At 42.4% G+C, this 15211-nt stretch overlaps 1 protein-coding gene across 8 annotated transcripts in view; it reads right to left on the bottom strand.

Moving 5' to 3' along the window:
- Window positions 1-14530: 14530 nt before the first annotated feature.
- TBCE (tubulin folding cofactor E) overlaps window positions 14531-15211 on the bottom strand; it is a 193279-nt gene continuing 192598 nt past the window's right edge. For all 8 annotated transcript variants that reach the window (XM_066596011.1, XM_066596009.1, XM_066596008.1 and 5 more), the window contains one exon: window positions 14531-14840. In XM_066596011.1, the coding sequence (XP_066452108.1) occupies window positions 14748-14840 (93 nt within the window). In that variant the 3' untranslated portion in view covers window positions 14531-14747. The remainder of the gene's footprint in view (window positions 14841-15211) is intronic.

Raw genomic sequence — 15211 nt, 5'->3', positions numbered from 1 at the left:
TTATGAGACTGACTCTGCCCAAGAAGGATACCATGAAGTTTTTCCACAGGTTTAATGTCATTTCCAGTTTTTTGATGTATGGTTCTATGTTTGTGTTGTATAGCGAGGAAGGATTTTTTGTAATTTGGACTCCTAAGTATTGTATTGAGTGTTTCTCCCATCTGAATGGGTAGTGGGTTGCCCATAAGGGTTTGGTCAGTCCTTTGAGTAGCAATGCTTCCGTCTTATCGAGATTTAGGGTATAGCCCGAGAGTTTGCCAATTGTTTTGATTTCCTGTAGTAGGGGTGTCAGTTTCCCTAGGGTTGTTGACTATTAGTAGGAGGTCGTCTGCGAATGCTTCTACTTTTATTTTTGCGTCTCCGTAGCATGCCCCTGTGAATATTGTTGTGTGTGTTAGGTATCTAAGTAGTGGGTCTATTGACAAGTTAAAGAGTAGTGGTGATAGTGGGCATCCTTGTCGTGCCCCTCTAAATAGGTCGATTTTGGGGGTGTTGAGGCCGTTTACTGTGAGAATCGTAGTTGCGTTCATTTGTGTTGTGTTAATATATTTCATAAAAGTCTGTCCAAACCCTCGTTCTCTTAGTTGTATATCAGTCTATTCTTACCACCTAAATGAAGTGCAATATGTGGTGAAAAAAACAATGTCAGAATCTCTTGGATATGCAAAACCTTTACGGAGTTATTCTATGTCATATTGACACGTCAGATTTCCAAAATTTGGCTTCATCACTAAGGCGCAAACAGATATCACTAAGGGGTTAATTTTTAAGCCATTTATATACAACCTTTTACAGAGGCTAAGAGGAATCAGCTCTATTGAAACACTATTCAGTCACTTGTAAGCAGTTGATCAGGGTCTTAGAGTCAGTTGGACTCCATACCAAGTTTCAGTATTCTTTGTACAAGAAAGTTGAAAAAAAAAATTAACAGAGGACAACCTCAGTGAATGTAAAAAGTGGAATACCTGGTTGATTCGCTAGATTAAATTTAGCTTTGAATTGGGCCACTGTCATAAGTTGAGATGCCTCTACAAAGTGACAAAGGTCCATTTCTTCATTAATTTTCCACTATTGGAAATAAACTAGATCTAGACTAGGTGGGAATCTTATGTTTAGTATAAGCAGCAATATACTTGAGGGCTTTGTAGAAAGACCGTATTTTAAGCAGGTATTTCTCCACAATCGCATCGAATAGTGAGCAGGCTCATATAACAAATTAGGAGTCATTGGGCCACGCGACCACATCAGACTTTGCAAAGTGTGTGGTGTTATTCTAGACCCCGCTATATCAACCCACAGTGGGGCCCCATCCCCTCCCAAAGTCTCTATCCATTGAGCCGTTCTTGCAGATGTGTAATATTTCATTAGGTTAGGGATCAAAAGCCCACCCTGTCTTCTATGATAGTGCATTATATTATTCTTAATTATAGGGCGTTTGGCAGCTCATATAAATTTAAAAATAAGTCGCTGAAAATTAACTAGAACTATACGGGGTACTGGGATAGGCAGTGTCCGAAAGAGGTACAGTATGCACGGGAGCAGATTCATTTTAATAGCGTGAATCCTTGCCACCCAAGACAATAGCAGATCATCCCATTTGGTTAGCGCTAAGGAAAGTTTCCTGAGCTACGGGGGGTGGGGTAGTTCCATCTATATAAAGTGGACAGAGAAGTGGTCAGGTTGATGCCTAGATAAGTAATATAATGGACCTGATGTTGGAAGCCAAATCGGCATATCTCCTGGCAGGTACCTCTACGCTCCCCATACGGGGTGACCAATCACACTTGGTGCGAACGCTGCCAAAGCTCAAGCCAGCAGTCTACCCAGAAAATATACGTGGCCGCTCAGTGCTGCAAAAGGCTTCATCTGACAAGCCTTTTTCTCTATATATTTTCTTATCTTTGGCACTATGCCTTCTCCCTTCCCTCTCCCTCTTTCCACCCCTCAATCACCCTCTCTCCACCGACCTCAGCTAAGTCACTTCACAACCCAACCAGATAGCTGATTTTACTTTTGGCACTTTTAATGAGAGGGAACTAAATAAGCTGGCCAAGAGGGGACAGATCCTAGACCACTTCCACCGCAAGAAGATAATGACAGTCTTCATGCAGGAAACTCATTTCCAATATTCTAAAGTTCCCAAATGCAGATATCGCCATTACACCTCATGGTATCATAGCCCACACCTGACGAAAAAAGCAGGAGGCACCTCCATAACAATACACAAACGTTTACCACATAAGCTTTTGTCTTCTGAGGCGGACAAAAACGGGAGATACCTCTTTTTAAAAATCCAAGTGAATAATCAAGTCTTGACATTGGCTAATAATTATTTCTCAAATCAGGGCCAGAAGCGTTTTGGAATTCAGGTGCTGGAGGCTCTGGCGACCTTCGCGAACGTATCTAACATCATCCTCGGAGGAGATTTTAACCTCAGTATGGACCCGGCTCGTGACTCCTCGGGGGTAAGTCGAGGGTTTTCCCCTCAACAACATGCAGACTTAGAGCAGAACTAGCCAGCCTTAGACTAGTAGATTTATGGAGGACGCTCCACCCTGGAGAACGAGACTTTAGTTTTTCATTCCCTAGCCCACAACAGCTATCATAGGATAGACTACCTATATGTGTCACATGGACTACTAGATATGAGACCCTCATCATTAATTGGCCCATTTATCTGGTCGGACCATGCTCCTGTTTGGGGATCGCTAATATTAGGTCAGGGGGACAAAACGAGTTTCGACTGGCGTCTAAACGACAATCAGTTAGATGATGCGGTAGGTCTACAGGAAATACAACAATCAATAGACTCCTTTGTTGCCACCCATGCTACAGACCCTACGGCAGCCCCTCTGAAATGGGAAGCCCTCAAGTGTGTACTGCGGCGGATTTTTATTTCACACGGAACCTGACTTAAAAAGCTGCGGTCCGCCGAATTTGAGACATTACTGACTCATCTGGACAAATTAGAAACGCCTAATAAAGCCTCACCTGCTACAGATATTGCGGCAGAGATCTCGGCAACCCGAACCAATATTCTTAGCATACTGGACCGTGCCTCTCTTTGTTAACGTGACAGAGCTAGGGGAAGATTCTACAAATTTGGGGACAAGTGTGGTAAGAGATTAGCTAGGGCAATAAACCCGAGGTCCCCACAGACTTACGTATTCGCTGTTGACAAACCAGGAGAGGGGTTAGTCCACGACAACACCAGAATCCTCGAGAGCTTCCACACATACTATTAGAAACTATATAGTTTGGAAAAGGAGCAGAATACCTCCAATGGTTACAGGGCAGAAAGAGACACATACATAGCTGCCCATGCCCCTGAGAGCATACTGAGATACGTTGGCTAGGGAGGCAGATTTTACACTTCAGGAACTGGGGGAGGCAGTCGGGTCTCTGAAAACTGTCAAAAGCCCGGGCCCAGACGGGTTTCACACCTCGCTTTTACAAAACCTGTTTGGCCCCTCTGATGTTGGAGGCGTTTAACACAGTTTCCAGAACGTATCCCTTTCCGGCTCAGGTGCTGCAGGTGGTCATAACGATCCTTCCAAAGCCCAGAAAGGACCCGACCAATTGCGGGAGTTAGACAGATATCACTCTTAAATATAGACACAAAATTATGTGCTCAAATGCTGGCGAGTCATCTGTAGCCCCACGTTTCGACCCTGATACACGAAGACCAGGTGGGTTTCGTCCCTGGAAGGGAGGCGGGGGACAACACTATCCGAACATTGGCACTTATGTCAAGGGCCACTGGGTCAGGTGCCTCCCTCTGCCTTTTGTCGGTCAACGCCGAAAAGGCATTTGACAGGGTGGACTGGGGTTTTTAGAGACGTTAAAACAAATAGGGTTGGGTAAAAGGTTCCTGGAGTGGATTATGGCACTTTATAATAAACCCTCAGCTAGGGTACGGGTAAACGAGAAATTATTACGTCAAGTGCAGATCAGGAACGGTACGAGGCAGGGTTGTCCCGTGTCCCCCTTTTTATACATTCTAGTGATGGAGACTTTGGTGAACGCTCTTATAGCTAACACTGACATCAGAGGGGTCCAGGTGACCAATGGCGAGCAGCAAGTCGCCTTATATGCTGACAATTTGCTAATATATATATATATATATGTCAAATCCTAGGATAGCTCTACCTTGCATCTTAGAAGAGTTTCGGAGATTTGGCTGCCTCTACAACATCAAAGTAAATCTAAATAAGTCAGAAATCCTGAATATTAACATACCCGACACCGAGGAGAGTGACATGAGGGACACCTTCCCATTTAGATAGAAAAAAGATGGGATCAAATATTTAGGCGTAACGATTACACCCGACATGAAAGATCTCTTTCAAACAAATTATAAACCACTCTTAACAAAGCTCGAAAAGGACTTAGATAGATGGCGGACAGTGTCCCTCTGCTGGTTTGGCAGGATCAGCTCTGTCAAAATGAATGTTTTGCCTAGATTTCTTTACTTTCTCCAAACTGTACCCATGAGGCTTCCAGGGGCTTATTTGAATAGGATTAGGAGGGTAATGATGGGGTTTATTTGGGGAGATAAAAGGCCTAGACGCAACTGGAGGGCTATGGTCGGCCCTAAAGCGGGCGGAGGAACGGGGATACCTGATATCTCCTTATATTATAGAGCGCCGTTGACCAGACGAGTATTGGAACTAGTGCAGGACAGATCCCAGGTGGGTGGCAGTGGAACAAGACTCGGTTCCCTACAAGGGAACAGGCTTAATCTGGATCCCAGGCAATGGGAAATATAAAAATTTGGGACTCTCTCCATTTAAAGAAGGGGTATTAACAGCTTGGGTAGGGCCCCGAACCAGGGCAGGCCTGATCAGGAGATCAGGTCTGTTGACACCATTAGTGGGAAATCTAGATGTCCCAACATTCTATAAAGGTTCCCCATATTGTTAATATGTTAGTAAGCGACCGACCAGAAGAAATCCCTAGAGTAAAAAACATGTACGGGGGAGGAGGCATTAAGTCCCTGAGAGAGATACTTGGAGGTCGGAACTCACCAGCCGGAGCATGGTTCCAATACCTCCAAATATGCCACTACATTAGATCACTAGGGGGAACTCAATCGCTTTGAGAACCAATTCATCTTTAACGCTTTAGCTATGGGCAGAGTTTCTGAGCTATACCAATTTACGTTAGAGGAGAACAACCGGAGAAATGGAGTGGTGCTGGAGAGTGGGAAAGGGAGCTGGGTGGCTCCCCCCACCTTCCCCCCAAAGGAGTCATGGAAAAAGGCCTACATTCTCACACATAAAATAAACATTTCAAGTAAGTTACAAGAACTAAACTAAAAGATCATGATGAGGTGGTATAAAACACCAGCTGAGCTTGCCAGAGTCTTTCCGCAATACTCAGATGTTTGCTGAAGGTGCCTAAGAGAGAAAGGAACTTTTATCCATATGTGGTGGTCGTGCTTGATGGTTTGCCCCCTCTGGCAGGAGGTTGGCGCTCTTTATTCTTGGATGACAGGGGAACACAAAACTAACGCCGGAAATAGCCTTATTATCAATGTTTCCGGGTTCTTTGGCTCAGGCCAAGAAATCATTCCTGCGGTTCTTCATTATAGCCGTGCGTCAGGTAATTCCCAGAAAATGGAAATCAACATCACCACCTACCAGGTTAATGTGGTTAGAAGCGCTTGACAACATCCAACATATGGAAGAATTATGCGCCAGGGATGAGATGAGGCATAGTGGTTACTTGGTAACCTGGACCACCAGGTGGTCCAGGTTACCAAGTAACCACTATGCCTCATCTCATCCCTGGCGCATAGTGGTTACTTGGTAACCTGGACCACCTGGGTTTCGCTTTGTAGCACACCAGAAGTGTCAACGTGGGTCTTGAGCGGTTACATCCCCCCCCTCTGCAAACTCATTCTATTTTATCGTAAAAAAGCCACAATTCAAAAGATTGACAACCAAGTGTCTAGTGGGTCGGATTACCCCCCCTCCCCCCATAATTTCCCTCCCCCATCTTCTCTGCCTATACCCTTCTCTGTAGTTCTTCTCTGCAAGAATATTCTATCCTTTCTTCTTTCTATAACGACTACTGTTAATATAGGCAGTTCACTCTAGCGCAATTCAACTAAGGCAATTTGGTTTTTCAATTCAGTTTATTGTTTAAAAATACTAAATTGTCATAACGCTGTAATTTGATAATATTTGATGGTCTATGGTGCAGAACTACAAATAAATAAAAATACATTTTGAACCAGAAAATAGGGGTTTCCTTGTTGGTGGGAAGTTTTAGAAGAGTGAAGGGACTAGAATAAAGGGACCTAAGGGCTTGCGTATAGGCCCCCTTAAACCCCATTTGCCGCAATATAAAGAACAGATATTCCCAAGACAATGAGTCAAATGACTTTTTGACACCAGGTCCAGTAGGGTGAGAGAGACGTTATGTTTATTCAAAAAATCAATAATATTGAGAACTTTTCTTATATTATCCGGTGCTTGTCTTAATGGGATGAACCCCACCTGATCTTTATGGATCAAATCTGTAAGAAACTGATTAGGGCGAGCTGTCAGAATGGAAGTGAAGATTTTATAGTCAACATTCAGCAGTAAGCTGGGCCTATAATTCTTAGGTGAAAGAGGATCTCTATTGGCCTTAGGGATCACTGTTAAATTGGAGTTTAGGAATTCCTGGGGTGAGTTATCACCATTCATCAGTGTCTGAAATATGTTCTATAGAGGCTGGATCAATATGTGCTTATATTTATTTATTTTTTTATAAAAGATGGCTGTAAAACCATCCGGGCCCGATGCCTTCCACGATATCAAATTATCAATAGCCGTGACTATTTACTCCAAGGTTATATCAATGTCCAGAGCCTCCCTGTGATCCTAAGAGGAAGTGGGTAACGGGAGAGACTCCATAAAATTACGCCCCAAATTCTCTATTCTTCCCTTATGTTCTTTATATAAAGACGCATAGTACTTAGCAAACGTATTGTAAATTTTATCTGGGTTAGTGGTCGTGTTATTATGCAGGGTATATCATTTAAAAACAAAGTTGCTCCTTTGACTTTCACGCAATTTTGTTGCCAGTAGCCTGTCTATTCACAGAAGTAGTATAATTCTCTTGGGTATTCAAATTAATTCACAGAAAAAGAATAAAAACTAACCTTTATTGAATAATACTAAAATATAGACAGACTAATCATATATAGAGACACTGGTTACATGAATTGATGACTGGTTGATAGATCCCACCACACTAACCCAAAAATATTCAGAAAATGACCTCACTACTGCTGCCTTAACGAGTTGCAGGATGCACAAGTATGGTGACCTAATATACGGAGTTCTTCCCAAACTCTCCTGCTGAATGGCTTATAACCCCCTTGCACATCCAATGTCAAGGAATGCACTGACAGCTGCAGTATTTATACCAAATGCCGAACATTCCAGTGTCCATTGGAGAAAGGTGAGCTAACTTCGGGATAAAACCCCTAATGCTTTCTGAGGCTACCCGGAGAGTGGCTTATCAATAACTGCCTTTCTACAGGATCACTGCTAATAATGTGGAGGGGTGCAGTCATTATCCCCAACTTGGAGTTTACACTCTATACATTGATTACAGCGCTTGCCAGTAACGTTCTGTTGTCTGGCTATTAGCTCATGTGGAGGACGACAGGTGAGAGCCGCTATGATAGATCGCGATCACACTCCTGGCTCATACCCCACACACAAGGAGACATGCAATGAGAGTAACTCGTCCAGACCAATACTATGCCGTAGCGTGAGTGTGTGATATCGCCCCTTTATCTGAAGGCTCACATCAACCACTCACTAGCACATAGATGCTCCGTGCAACAGTGAGTAAGAGAAAGCTCTGTGACAAGCTCTAGCCAGAGATCCATCAAGATAAGAACACTCTGCTCAGCTGCTATGGCCACATTGCAGACAACCAGTGAATGGTACCGGGCGCCCCGCTCTCTAAAAAAAACTGTGTGGTATATACAGGTGCTGACTGTCTAGATTGACATTTTATACATTAACCCATTCCCGCTGCAGGGCGTAAGTTTACGTCCTGGGAGCGGGGTACTTCCCGCAACAGGGCGTAAACTTACGTCCTGGAGATAGCGCAGGATCACATATGATCCAGCGCTATCCCGCAGCGGGAGCCGGCTGTCAGTCACAGCCGGCGTCTCGCTGCAACAGCGGGGGGACATCGGAGATGCGCCCGCCACTGTTAACCCCTTCCCTGCCGCGGTCTAAGTAGATCGCGGCAGGGAAAGAGTTCACAGAGGGAGCGCGGCTCCCTCTGTGTCTCCGGCCGGAACTCGTGATGTCATCGCGAGAGCCCGGCCTATCACCATGGCAACAGGACGCCAGACACTGGCGTCCTGTATTGCCTATGCCTGAGATCGCTGTATGAGCGATAAGGCATGGGAGAGCAGTAAATCTGCCATGCCTTATGACAGCGATCATCAGGGCAGTGGTTAAAGTCCCTCAGAGGGACACAAACAGTGTAAAAAAAAGAAAGATTTAAAAAATGAATTTAAAAAAATGTAAAAAAAGAGTAAAAAAACCCATTTTTTATGCTTTTTCTCAGATTAGCATAAAAAAAGGTAAAAAAAAAATAAAACCCCACATATTTGGTATTGTCGCGTCCGTAACGATGCGTACAATAAGTTGCACATGCTTTTGACTGTGCAAGGAAAAAAACGCTAAAAAAAAAGCTAAAAAACTGAGGCAAAATGCTCATTTTTAGCATTTTGCCTCACTAAAAACGCAATAAAACTGATCAAAAAAGCCGTATGTACGCCAAAATGGTACCAATAAAATCTACAGCTCGCCTCGCAAAAAATAAGCCCTCATAGAGCTCTGTACATCAAAAAATAAAAAAGTTACGGGACTTTGAATGCAGCAATTTAGAATAGAAAAAAGATTTCCAAAAAAAAGGGTTTTTATTGCAGAAAAGTGGGAAAACCTAAAAAAAATGTTAGAATTTTGGTATCGTTGTAACCATACCGGTCTGCAGAAAAAATGGAAAGTCTCATTTATGCTGCATGATTAACGGTGTAAAAAAAAAAAAAAAAAAATCTATGGCAGAATTGATGCGTTTTCTCTCTCTGCTATCATTAAAAAAAAAAATTATAATTTTACAATATAGTCTATGTACCCAAAATTGGCATCGATAAAAACTACAGTTCGCCACGCAAAAAACAAGCCCTCATACGGCCGCGTCGACGGAAAAATAAAAAAAGTTATGGCTTTTCATAAACGGAGAAGAAAATCCGCCAAAAATTGTTGCGTCCTTAAGCCCCAAATAGGCCATGTCATGAAGGGGTTAATGTGTTTCTACTGGCTACTTAAAAAAAAAAAGGAAGCACTTCCAGTTTACCAGGGACCTCAAAAATTTTACAGAGAACAGAGCCTATGATATCAGTTTAAGACCCCAGGTGGAATCTGAAATAAGTTCTTCAGAGTGCGATATATCCGACAGCGACTCCTTGAAGAGGGGAATTCACCAACAATTTTTGGGGCCAAGAATAGGGGAGGAAGTAAAACTAGAGCAAGAGGAAGAGGGAGACCGCACAGTGACAAGCATTTTTTAGGACAGCCCATCTCCAACTACATGTTGAGAAATCAGTTGGCGAACCAAAGATAGGGCGTACTAAGAAGGATATCATGGCCATACCGGCATCTCAGCATACGATTCGGTCTGATGTTTTAGAGGAACCCTTGACAGAGGAGAGTGGTGATGGGAGAGAGGAACTGCAGATTATCAACTTGTCATCTAAACAGCACTCTGACAAAGAGATACAGTTGTTAAAAAGGGGCCTCTCCTTCGTCCCCACCAACAGGTTTGAATTGTTTAACTGGATATGAGATTTTGTTATTCTTGAGGAAACTTAAGTGGAGACAAGTTTTCGCCCTTAAGGGACAGAATAAATGCCTTAAACATGGAATAGATCCTCTGGAGATAAATACCCTTGAATTGCTGGAAGAATTGTCGGTAGAGGGCCAAAGGGACCCTGGTGAGGGACCTCATACTGACCTAAGACCAAAAAAATATCAGTGTACCTCCATGTGGAGACTGCCCCTACTTGGAAATTTTTGAGGCTATGGTAATGGAGCAGTTGAAATTCCTCTCCAAGAAAAAACTCTATTGGGCTCAGAATCTTTCAAAGGAAGAAATGAAAGCACTAGTCATCATGGAGATAGACCAGAATGTAATAATTAAACCTTCTGATAAAGGGGGAAACGTGGTACTGATGGACAGGGATGACTATAAGGAAATGTGCCCTCAGGATCCTACACAACACTAGATGATATGGAAAGCTTCTGTCAGACCTGACAAAGTGTTTCTTTGTGGAACGGAGGTCTCTTCTGATGAAAGCACGGGACAGTAAAGTCCTGGGCGACAAGGAATATGAGTACTTGTATCCCACAATTACCCAGATGGCAACCTTCTACAGTCTCCCGAAGGTGCATTAAGGACTACATCCTATTAAGGGACGTCCGATCATTTCGGGGATAGATTCTATTACACAGAGACTGAGTAATTATGTTGATATAGTCCTAAGACCTTTTGTAGAAGCATTGCCGTTGTACGTGAAAAACCCAACTGATATGTTAAAGCGATTGGATGAGTTGTCTGTCCCAGAGAAAACTTTCTTGGCAAGTTTGGATGTTGAATCGCAATATAACATTCCACACCAAGAAGGTATGAGAGCCGCAATGCATTATCTTGGCCAGAGAGGTACATACCACAAAGCTCATAATAAATTTGTCACTCAGTCGCTTCTGTATATCCTGGAACATAATTTTTTCCTGTTCGACAGTAAGTACTACCACCAGCTCAGGGGGATCGTTATGGGGAGCCCTTGTGCCCCCAGTTATGCAAATCTCTACCTGGGCTGGTGGGAGGAAGTACACGTCTTTAAAGAATAGACTGAGAAGTGGACAAGCCTGATCGATCTATGGGTCAGGTACATAGATGAGATACTCATTCTATGGTCAGGCTGATGTGAGGAGTTCAGGGAATTCGTGGGTACCTTAAACCAGAATGACCTGGGTTTATACTTCACAAGTGATATCAATTCTCAGAATTTGACCTTCCTGGATTTAACTCTCTCTAAAATCAGCAACAGGAAACAAACAAACAACCATTTTTAGGAAACCTACAGCCACCAACAACCTGTTTCACTGGGAAGCCATCATCCATTCCCTCTTAAATGAGGGATACCAAAAGGACAGTTTATCCGTGTGAGGCGAAATTGCTCTGATAAATCTGATTTTGAAGTTAAGGTGAATGAGATGACAAGGAGATTCCACAATAGAGGTTATCCCCTTAAAACGCTGACCGAGGCCAAAACATCAGCTAAGGAAAGAAATCGCAGTGATTTATTTATTGATGGCACAAACCAGACCAATAGAGAAACAGGTCATGCGGATAGTGGGAACTTTTGATGACCAGGCAAATAATATCAGGAAAATCATTCAGAGATACTGGCATATCCTCTTGAGGGATAAAGACCTGGTGGATGTCCTGGGAGAGAAACCTGCGTTCACATGTCGTAGGGGAAGAAATCTCGGAGACCGTTTTGTCCACAGTCATCTGACACCGGGCGCACTAACGGAAACGTGGTTAATAAATAGGATAAAGGGCACATACCCCTGTTCGCATTGCAGAGCATGCAAATATATAAAAAGAGCCCCACCTTTAAGAGTTCAAAAACAGAAAAGATATATAACATCAGGGAGTTTGAAAACTGCAAAACGACAGGGGTAGTAGATATGGTGACCTGCCCTTGTCCCATGGATTACATTAAATCCAATTTAGAAAAATACTGGCCCACATCGGCAATATCAACAGAGGGGAGCATACGAGCCTTGTGACACATGTGAGAGAAAAACACAACAATGACCCCGATGTATTGACCTTTCTAGCTATTAAAATTGTAAGATCAAATGGAAGGGGCAATCTAGACAGAAAACTCTTGCAGAAAGAATGTGCATGGATACATAGCCTTGAGTCCTCTATACCAGCCGGTCTAAATTAGTGCGTTTCTTATACTTGCTTTATTTAGGCTCTCCATGTTGGCAACTTATGTAGTATGGACAGTGATCAACTTGTTTATGTCTGTGGAACTCCTACCATGGGACTATCTGAGCAGACAAGGCTGGGTTAATTAATTTTTTCATACGTTTTCTATTTCCACCATGTTCACCCCCCAGCTCTCCTAGTGTCCCCTAGTGTCAATATAGGGGGACTTAGTCAGCACTATTGATTCTGATAGAACAATAGAGAGGAATGGTAGGGGTCGTTATTTAATGCCTTTATGGCAATTGTAGACATGGATGTGCAAGTGTCGCATCCTCTGGAGATTTCATTAACAGTGACCAATATATATGGAAATCCTGCTGTGGTACTACTTTGCTGATTTCATATAGTATGGATGAGGTTAATCTGTGTTTTGGCTTCTCATCTCCACTACCACCAACCCCTCAATCTCCTTATGTCCCTTGGTGCTAACAAAGGGGATGTGGACATGACTGATCTGGAAAGCCCTTTTTTTCCTTTTGTTTGGGGAGTTGAACCCCCTCACATTATGTGAAATTAGACCCACCATGGGATGACTTGACTCACGCACACTGTTGCCCCTTCACCCAGAGCCTCCCCTCTTCTCCGAAGCATTTTGTACACCTGATCTGTTATGAGACTGAAGACCTGTGACCTTAAAAAAAAAAAAAAAAAAAAAAGTTATTAAGAAACAAACGTAACATTGATACAACTCCCCTCTGCCTTCCGCGAGGGAATATTGCACCTAGAACAGAAACAAAAACAAAAAAGGACCTAAGCCCTTTGTGGTCAAGAATGGTAGCGGTCCTCCTAATCAGAAAGCTGACCATCATTGATCTTCCACACAACTATCTATCCATACCCAGAATAGCACATTAATTAATCAAATTAGCCATCACTCTCCAACTCAATTCTCTCACTTCCCGATGTTGTAGAAACATGAAATTTGGGACGAGCATTGATTATGTCATAACTAGGAAAAGCTAATGGGTCCCAACTCGATTATTTAATTCTAAGCGCAAAAGAATTAGCGTCCAAATTTTACGTACGTAATCTAATTCTCTCACTTCCTGATGTCATAGAAATTTGGCACAAGCATTGATTATGTCATAACTAAGAAAAGTTAATGGGTCCCAACTCAATTTAATTCTAAGCGCAAAAGAATTAGCGTCCAAATTTTACGTACGTAATCTAATTCTATTTCCCGATGTCATAGGAACTTGAAATTTGGCACGAGCATTGATTATGTCATAAATAGGAAAAGTTAATGAGTCCCAACTCGATTATTCAATTCTAAGCGCAAAAGAATTAGTGTCCAAATTTTACGTACGTAATCTACTTCTCTCACTTCCTGATGTCATTTTATATAAAGGAAACGTCGCATGGTTACCTCCATGTGGTGTTTCCTGGGTAACGCAAAGAACCATGCAAAATGGTGAACATATTTTTTTTCTCGGTAACTGTAAAGTAACCACGACTTCATAAGATTTTCTGTGTGAACACCAGATAAACACCAGTACCAAATTAACTCGGGTGAAGCCGGGTATATCAGCTAGTTTTATATAAAGGATACGTTGCATGGTTACCTCCACGTGGTTTTTCCTGGGTAATGCAAAGAAACCATGCAAAATGGTGAACATATTTTTTTTCCTCGGTATCTCTAAAGTAACCACGACTTCATAAGATTTTCCGTGTCAACACCAGATAAACACTGGTATCAAATTAACTCGGGTGAAGCCGGGTATATCAGCTAGTAAATCCATAAATAGCAACATCTCTTTAGTTGTGGCTGCAGCCATCAAGTGCTATCACTAAATGATGCCTGTGTGAAGGAGAAGGAGGAAATTTGGAGGTTTGTTCCAGATGAGCTTTGGTCTCTATTAGAGATGAGCGAGCATACTCGCTAAGGGCAATTGCTCGAGAGCGAGTACCTTAGCGTTCGGGTGCCGGCGCGGGGGAGCGGTGAGTAGCGGCACTCACCATGGGGGAGCGGGGGGGGGGGGGGGGGGAGGGGGAGAGGGAGAGATCTCCCCTCCGTTCCTCCCCGCAGCTCCCTGCCGGCACCCGAACCTTTTGTTTCGAGCGGGCAGGTAATCGCTAAGGGCAATGCTTGCTCGAGCAATTGCCCTTAGTGAGTATACTCGCTCATCACTACTCTCTATGTGTTATGAAGTAGTGAGACAGAATTCTGGATCTAAAGACAAAATATTCAAAGTTGGAATACAAGTTTAATACTTCACACCAAATTCATTTTTCTTCAATTTAGTTTAGTCTAGATAACCAGGCATAAGAAAGAGCCTGTATCTAGGATAAGTTCCTTCAGATGCCCTGTCAATGCTAAAGTGTTTACTTTAAATTACTTACCTTTTAATTACAAATACTTTAAAGAATTCAAAATTAAACAATTTTGCCCAAACTTGTAAAAAAAAAAGTATTGCTGAATAAAAGTAGTCCAAAAGTAACTAAAAAGTGTTTACATATAAGTTTATTTTAAAAGTTTTAACAAAACTATAAAATACCGTCATTCCATACATGGGAAAATAATTTAGAATTCAGATCATTAAGCAAATACAAAGATCACTGGATGAAATGTGCATGTTGCTGAAGCACGAGAATCTCTAGAAAAAAAAGTGCACTGCTAGAAGTTCCACATGTTCTTGAGAATTATAGATTCCATCCATCTTTTACCATCTGACCAAGACACAATCTCCATTTTCCAGGGAGTAAAACTGTAGAGACTTTAGGTCATTCTCTAGTTGAATTTCTTTGCCTTCCATCTGTTGACCAAATTAAAATTGTGCATAGAAATAATTATTAAAGATGCATAATCTTATGATGTCTTGCATAATGCCAAAGCAGATGACTTTAAGAAACAGAGTTTCTTGTTGCAGTTATACATTAGGTCCATACAGCCTAACACAATAAAATGTACAAGCAAGTGCTTAAATAGGTATCCCACACACTTTAGCCATTTATGTGTATCAATGAAGTGAAACTGGCAGCGGGGTCCAGGTAATCAGATCTCCAAAAATAAAACAGGTTTTTGCTGGGCAAGGCTGTGTCTCACTCTACTCTCTAATGACGTGGAGATTGAATGAAGCAGAGGTTTAGCATGTTTCATTCATTTCAATGGGCATGACAGAAATAG

Source organism: Eleutherodactylus coqui, chromosome 3 (assembly GCF_035609145.1).
Source record: "Eleutherodactylus coqui strain aEleCoq1 chromosome 3, aEleCoq1.hap1, whole genome shotgun sequence".
Taxonomy (NCBI): Eukaryota; Metazoa; Chordata; class Amphibia; order Anura; family Eleutherodactylidae; genus Eleutherodactylus; species Eleutherodactylus coqui.
Note: the sequence above shows the minus strand (reverse complement) of the source record. Positions and strands in the feature narration are given on the sequence as shown.